The sequence below is a fragment of the Triticum aestivum genome, chromosome 3A (assembly GCF_018294505.1).
Source record: "Triticum aestivum cultivar Chinese Spring chromosome 3A, IWGSC CS RefSeq v2.1, whole genome shotgun sequence".
Lineage (NCBI taxonomy): Eukaryota > Viridiplantae > Streptophyta > Magnoliopsida > Poales > Poaceae > Triticum > Triticum aestivum.
This window is the reverse complement of record NC_057800.1, coordinates 646,688,831-646,696,856: the sequence shown is the minus strand read 5'-3', so window position 1 is coordinate 646,696,856 and position 8,026 is coordinate 646,688,831. Positions and strand designations below refer to the sequence as shown.

Sequence of the window (8,026 nt, the reverse complement as noted above, 5' to 3'; positions counted from 1 at the left end):
ACGCTCCTCCTGTTGTCCTCTCGTTCCAACACCAGCCCCAAAATGATGCCCCCAAGAGGGAGGACGACCCCGAAGGCCCCCTCATCGTTCGATCCGGGAATCCAGATCTAGGGTTTCCCCCAGAGCAGTCAGAACGAGGTGACGGCGATTGCAACCAACGATGCCTTCAACAAGGAGATGACGTACAAGACGCCGCCATCATCCGCCATGACCGAGGTCGACACGGTTTTCACCGGCAATCGCACCACTCTGAACCAACCGCTGCCCGGAACGCCGACAGGGAATCTGTCTCCCTCGCCGACCCCTCGACAAACTAAAAGGGGGCGTCATGTCCCTAAAAACGGAGGGGGGGGGGGGTCGTCATGTGAACGGTAGGTAAATTTTGTATCCTTTTTTTAGGGATAAATTTTGTATCCTTATTATGGTCTCGTCTTCAGAGATGAAGTATCCAGTGAAAACGCCCGTTCAGTGAAAATTTGCAAACTATTGTGGTAGGCCATCGAATTAAAAACGTACGGTATAGATCAACTGATCCCGTAATTTATTGTTTTTTCTTTCTACCCTGTCTCCTCCTCCTCCTGTTCTCTCTCTCTCTCCCTGGTCGACATCAGGCCGGCGCCCCTCCCCATCGAGTCAACAGGACTGCGACGCCCGACGCCCCCTCGATTTCCCTGCTCAACGCCCTTCCCTGGTCAACGCTGAGCCAGTGCGGGCCGACGCCCTCCCCATCGTGGCAGTAGGACGGCGGCGTTCGACGCTCCCATCTCCTCCCTGCTCCATTGGCGGCCAGGATTGGAACCTCGAGTCCCAGTCCGTCTGAAGTCTGCGTTTTCTGACTCTGGTGAGAAAATTTTCTAGCTGCACACCAGGAGCTAGCACGTTTGGCCGCTGTTCAATGCAGATGCGGTGGATTTTCTGTAATCCGGAACTGAGCAACACCAATGTTAGTGCACTATTCTAGGTAGTTTTGTCTGGCTTTGCAGTTGCAGTGTCATTGTTAGTTATAAAACTGAACTTAGCAGTAATCCTGACATAGCATCGTTCTTGGTTACGAAATGTGAAGAAACCACAACGAAGCTTAAGGCTTTTGTTTGAAGTACAGTAGCTTCTTTGGTATTGTAGAGTGTAGACAATACTGAACTTGCTGCCTCCATTTTCAGAAGTTTCACGAGGAAGTTGATTGTAAGCATCAACTGTAGCTTTATCATCTCATCTCACTATAGGATGTGAATTTACATAATTGTTACTTTATCATGCCATTGACAACATTGGGCTTATAGCTGAACTGCTACTAGATGAATTGCAATCTTCCTGCTCTTGATCTTTTTTGTGAGACATTGTTCTCCTGAATTGAAACTGAGGCATTTGTTTCACTTTGCTGCACATCAGTTTCCATCTGACCATACTTCTGCACTTTCCAGTCCCTCGTCTGTTCGAGTCCCGCTTCCTGAAGCTCCCCACCACTTAGAAACTATGCTCGCCCATGTCGCTTTCCCTCCTGCGATTTCATCTTGTCCGGTTAAGATGACAAGGCATGCCATTCTTATCCTTGAACCGTGTGTGCTCTCATCTTTTTTCGGTCTCTTATCCTTTGCGTCCCTTGATGGTTTCCAGGAGGTTTTCTTGGAGATGTCGAGCAGAACGGGTCTGAGCTGGGTACTCCCAGTTGGAGGTGATTTTTTTTCTTGCCCCTCTTTTGTGGTATGAGGATTTTTTCCTAGTTCTGTCTCGACAATTTTTTTATATTTAATCTAGAGAGACAATTTAGTTGTAGTGTTAATGTTGATAAAGTTGGCGAACATTTGTCTGCGGGTAAGATTCATTACTCTTAGATCTGATAGGTTGTTTGTGATGTGTGAGTTCACTTGTTTAACTCTCAGTAATCACCAAACTGAGGAATCTCCCTCAACTCTGGCCCTAGTTTTTGTTGAAAATCTGGATTTCATTACGTTTCTTCTGACTAAATCTTTATACGGATCTTCAAGCCCAGGATCTTAGCATCTTATCACACAAAAGCTAGGTAGCACTCCGTAATCGGTATAATCCAGTAGTTAAGTATCCTGAATTGTTGTTTTGTTATGTCCTTCAGTGTTATTGTATATGATGCACATGTAGTACTTTCGTCCTTGCCTATTGGGATTTTAATAGGAGACATACATAATAGCTGGATTAAAATTTTGATGTCGATAATAAATATTGGTGATTGAATACAAGTTGTTTGTAACTCAAATATGTTAAACAAATAGTCCATTGTTTGGGGAACTGCTACTGTCAGATATACCGTACGTTGTATAACATCCGTGCAACCATGGTTTGCGTTTACATTACATGGACGTATATTGAATTTCACTTGTTTAGGTTAGAAAAGTCAGCTACCGACCTCCTGGAACTGAGCGAAACTTATTGAATCAAACTAGTCTCTCTCTCCGGGAGAAAAGGAAAGCATGCGTTTTATATTGTAATAGCTGTCTTTCTTGGATGCCTTTTGTATTGACGAGACAACTAATTCATGCAGTTTTGGTTTGATATTTGGACGGAGTGGGAGTGGAAATACCACTCTTTTACAGGTTTGCATTGAAATGCTGCATGACATGTTTAACTCTGCATCTTTCATCTTAAGGTGATAGTTTGATTTCTCAGCTTTTGGCCGGTCTATCAGAACCTACCTCTGGTTCAATTTGCATTCAGAAGTATGATGATAGTGGAAATCCAATGGGTCTGTCGGAAGTGTTAGCTCCTCAAAGAGTCGGTATTGTATTTCAGTTTCCTGAGAGGTTTGAACATTGAATTACTACATTCACTAATAAGTTTTTTACATATTAGCATGAATGCTTATGATTTTTGTGAGTGCTTGAGAAGTTTCACTGCAAAATAAGATATTTTAAACCTGTAGGTACTTCTTATCAGATACTATACTTGAAGAAGTTACTTTTGGATGGCCAAGGCAAAAGGCAGACATTCCTTTGAGGGGGCAACTCACTTTAAAACTTCAGAATGTCATTAACTCTGTAATGATTATCTCTCATACATACCATTTTGTTGCGTTGCGGAGTGAATTTGTAGTTTGAGACCACACACAATTGATTTCTGAAGATAATTTGTTTAACGCTAGGTTGGTCAAAGTGCCATTTCATTGGATAAGGATCCACAGTCTCTCAGTGGTGGGTTTAAGCGGCGACTTGCTTTGGCAATTCAACTGGTAATGTTTTCATTATTTTAGGACAGGTGGATCGTTCTGTTTTTAGAAGTGAAGATGGATAATATTTTGCCTTTATCTTCTTATTTTCTAGGTTCAAACTCCTGATTTATTGTTGCTTGATGAGCCCCTCGCTGGACATGGTATGTACTTGAAATATCCATATCAAACTAATATCTATAGATTATTTTCTTCCCCTTGTATTGATCCATTTGTGAACCCATCTAAATGCACATCAGCGAGAGCAGTTGTTTAATATAATTCTGCTTGTGCATCCTGTCATCTTTGTGCCACAGCCCAGACTTGCTAGGAATATTGTGTGGTGTCAAATAATTTTTCTTTTAAATAGTATATGCTCTCTTAGATGTGGTTACTAAATTTGTATCATCATCATCAGATTGGAAAGCTCGGGTTGGTGTTGTGAATATCCTGAGGGACCTAAAGAAAGACCACACCATACTGGTTGTAAGTCATGACCTAAGGTAATTTAGTACTCACCATAGAACACGATACTTTTGTATAGCCATGCGCCATCGGGGCCACTGTTGAACACAACGCTTAACTGAGGCTGTCAAAATATCTGATTAAAAACGTTTTGCAGAGAACTATACCCGCTGGTAGACCGGTCCTGGAGAATGGAAATGGGGGTGTTTTGAAGGAGGAACCTTTACCTGTATAGATTAACATTTTTATTCCTCGGAAAATTCATAACGTTTTTTTGTGCGTGTGCAGCTGGAATGCTGACCCATTTGTTGTTGCTGTGAACAGGCTCATAGCTAGCTAGGGATCCTAATGTAATGTTTATAATGGTACAAGGCAAGTTGCAAAATCTATTAAGAGTGACTCCACACCTACTGGATGTTTGTCAATAATAGTATGATGTTATTTCGCATATGCTCTGTTCATGTGCACAAACACAGAAACGCTCTCAGTTAAGTATCTTGAAGAGTCTGACCGAATGAAATGCACCCATAGACCTTTTGTTGCGCACCCCCCAACTATGAAGAAACCTTTTGCTGTCTTTATATACCACCCATGTTTGAGTCTTCACTACACACTGTTGATTCATCAAACAGTATACAATAGTGAGGTGCTAGCAGCCAAATCAAAGCACCTTGGAGAGAAAGTGGTCTACTGATATGGTACATTGGTACGTAGTAGCGGTGTCAAAAAAAGAAAAGCCAAAATGTCAGAAGAAGACGGAGCTAGGAACCATAGAGCTTTCATGTGTGTCTTAGGAATAGGAAGCATTGGGGAAAATTGGCGGAAAAAGCTAGAAAACGTCACTGTTCTCGTGTTCCGGCCTCTTACGTCTACACCTTATAGCTCAACGACTTTGCCATCCTCTTGATTTGGCTATGAAGTTCCTTCCACGGCCACATGTGCGAACACAAGGAGTATCGAGCAACCCCTCTCTATGTTGTGCCCACTCCTTTCATGTGTTATTCTTGTGGTCATTCCCCTCCCCCAGAGTTCGATAAGAGAGATTGAAGGTAGTGGGATAAGAGATATGACTAGAAGTTGGAGAGGCGTGTGCGCCGTATGCCTCCAAATCTAGGGAAATATTTGGTGACTGGTGAGGAAATGCGTATGAAGCCCGCATGCTTGTGAAATGCAAGCTCCCCAAAGATCATTTGTATGTTAAAGCAATTGATTAATTGCAAGAATGCTGAGTGCTTGTGATATGTGAGTTCCCCAAAGATCATGTGTATTTCAAACCACTTGATTCATTGCAATAAACCATGCATCGTTTGATTTTCTCTAGTGAAAAATATAAGTAAACAACTTGTAAGAAACCATGGATATTGCACGATTGCAAGTCATTTTTTCACGGCTTAATAGTTCACTCATATGCCCGATATACCAGGGAAACCCCCTTTGAAAATACTACAAAAAATAGGGAGAACCATATGACATGTTGCAAATATTTCTCCCCGCATTGATTGTTCATCATTCACACCCAAAATACTGGAAAATATATTCCGCTTGGCGCGAGGTTTGTCCTGCCAATATTCGACACAAATCAATATTAGAGGTATTGCACATCGAATCACTTGGCGCGCCGAGGTTTTCCCCACCAAGCCTTCTGTCGATGGCCCAAGGCACAACAGTACTTGTGATATTTCTGGTTGGCGTGTGCTTTATTTGGCCATTTTATCGATGTTAAATACCATTGGATGGGCTACTTTTTATTGGCATTGGAAACATATACTATTATTTTATGGCGGGGTAGGTTTCACAATTTATTGAGGCTAATGATTCCTCCTGGCTAACTGATCACGACTTGCGTCGGTCACATGAGCGACGTCGGATCCCACGGAAATGTTGCATGGCATGTTCTACTCTGTATCTTCATCTAAAGGTGATAGCTTGATTCCTCAGCTTTTGGCCGGTCTATCAGAACCTACCTCTGGTTCAATTTGCATTCAGAAGTATGATTATAGTGGAAATCCAATGGGTCTGTCGGAAGTGTTAGCTCCTGAAAGAGTTGGTATTGTATTTCAGTTTCCTGAGAGGTTTGAACATTGAATTACTACTTTCACTAATAAGTGTATTACATATTAACATGAATGCTTATGATCTGTGTGAGTGCTTGAGAAGTTTCACTGCAAAATAAGATAGTTTATACCTGTAGGTACTTCTTATCAGATACTATACTTGAAGAAGTTACTTTTGGATGGCCAAGGCAAAAGGCAGACATTGCTTTGAGGGAGCACCTGAGATTAAAACTTCAGAAAGCTATTAACTCTGTAATGATTATCTCTCATAGATACCATTCTGATCCATTCTGGAGTGAACTTGTTTGAGACTACACACAATTGTTTTCTGAAGATAATTTGTTTCACGCTAGGTTGGTCCAAGTGCCATTTCATTGGATAAGGATCCACAGTCTCTCAGTGGTGGGTTTAAGCGGCGACTTGCTTTGGCAATTCAGCTGGTATTGTTTGCATTACTTTAGTATGGGTTGACTGTTCTATTTTTAGAAGTGAGGATGGATAATATTTTGCCTTTGTCTTCTGATTTTCTAGGTTCAAACTCCTGATTTATTGTTGCTTGATGAGCCCCTCGCTGGTCTTGGTATGTATTTGGGTGCCCATATCAAACTAATATTTGTGGATTATTTTCTTTCCTATCTGTCGGTTCATTTCAAAACCCATCTAAATGCACAATGTGTTCTGTTGTTTAATATAATTCTGCTTATGCATCCTATCATCCTTGGGCCACATCTCACACTTGCTAGGATTATTGTGTGGTCTCAAATAGTTTGTCGAAATTAGTATATGTTCTTCCTTGATGTGGTTACTGAATTTGTATCTTCATCATCAGATTGGAAAGCTCGGGCTGATGTTGTGAATCTCCTAAAGGACCTAAAGAAAGACCACACGATACTGGTTGTGAGTCATGATTTAAGGTAATTTAGTACTGACCATATAAAACACAATGCTTTTGTATAGCTGTGTGCCACTAGAGCCACTATTGAATATCTCATGATCGCTATATACTGGCTGTTACATACTTCGATTCAGGCATGCAGCTTTTTTTTGGAAAAGAAGGAATACCTCCGGCTTCTGCATCAGTCGATACATGCAGCCATATCATTAGAAATTGAAACAAAGTCTTAACATCCAAGTAAGCTCAAAATCTAAGCAAAAAAGGAGAAAATAAGCATGCAAAGCGCCACATCCGGCAATAAAGCGCCACATCTGGCGATAAAGAACAGGCTACGATGCCTACACACCTAGCCTATTATTAACTCGCCATCCAAATCGGCTGAAGATAGCCCGTACTACCGTCTTCCAGCGTTTGCACCCAATAACCATAGGCCCCCTGTAGTCCACATGAGTGAGTAACGACCACATACGGATCCAGGCTGTAGCTGTGTAGATAACCTGCAAAAAATTGATGAATGGTGTACCATTAAAAATCATATCATTTCTACTGTTCCATATAGCCCATAATAAAGCACATATCCCTATCCGAATATGTTTAGCCATGTGTATGTCTACTCCATTAAGTCACGTCCCAAATAACGTGTTTATGCTCATTGGAGGTTGGATGTTAAAAGTGAAGGAAATATGCCCTAGAGGCAATAATAAAGTTATTATTTATTTCCTTATATCATGATAAATGTTTATTATTCATGCTAGAATTGTATTAACCGGAAACATAATACATGTGTGAACACATAGACACACAAAGTGTCACTAGTATGCCTCTACTTGACTAGCTCGTTAATCAAAGATGGTTATGTTTCCTAACCATAGACATGAGTTATCATTTGATAAATGGGATCACATCATTAGGAGAATGATGTGATTGACTTGACCCATTCCGTTAGCTTAGCATTTGATCGTTTTAGTTTGCTGCTATTGCTTTCTTCATGACTTATACAAGTTCCTATGACTATGAGATTATGCAACTCCCGATTACGGGAGGAACACTTTGTGTGCTACCAAACGTCACAACGTAACTGGGTGATTATAAAGGTGCTCTACAGGTGTCTCCGATGATACTTGTTGAGTTGGCATAGATCGAGATTAGGATTTGCCACTCCGATTGTCGGAGAGGTATCTCTGGGCCCTCTCGGTAATGTACATCACTATAAGCCTTGCAAGCAATGCAACTAATGAGTTAGTTGCGGGATGATGCATTATGGATCGAGTAAAGAGACTTGTCGGTAACGAGATTGAGCTAGGTATTGAGATACCGACGATCGAATCTCGGGCAAGTAACATACCGATGACAAAGGGAACTGTTGGGGAACGTAGTAATTTCAAAAAAAATCCTATGCACACGCAAGATCATGGTGATGCATAGCAACGAGAGGGG

The 8,026-nt window shown here is 41.4% G+C and overlaps 2 protein-coding genes across 2 annotated transcripts; both read left to right on the top strand.

The window, feature by feature from the left end:
* Positions 1-2,712: 2,712 nt before the first annotated feature.
* Positions 2,713-4,038, top strand: LOC123058909 (ABC transporter I family member 11, chloroplastic-like). Its single transcript, XM_044481578.1, has 6 exons — positions 2,713-2,774; positions 2,894-3,008; positions 3,113-3,199; positions 3,291-3,339; positions 3,594-3,678; positions 3,798-4,038. Exons 1-6 carry the CDS (start codon positions 2,713-2,715, stop codon positions 3,850-3,852), a joined length of 453 nt encoding a protein of 150 aa, XP_044337513.1. The 3' UTR covers positions 3,853-4,038.
* Positions 4,039-5,635: 1,597 nt separating this feature from the next.
* On the top strand, positions 5,636-6,612 carry LOC123058908 (ABC transporter I family member 11, chloroplastic-like). The gene is made up of 5 exons (XM_044481577.1): positions 5,636-5,712; positions 5,832-5,946; positions 6,048-6,134; positions 6,226-6,274; positions 6,524-6,612. Exons 1-5 carry the CDS (start codon positions 5,651-5,653, stop codon positions 6,610-6,612), a joined length of 402 nt encoding a protein of 133 aa, XP_044337512.1. The 5' UTR covers positions 5,636-5,650.
* Positions 6,613-8,026: the final 1,414 nt, after the last annotated feature.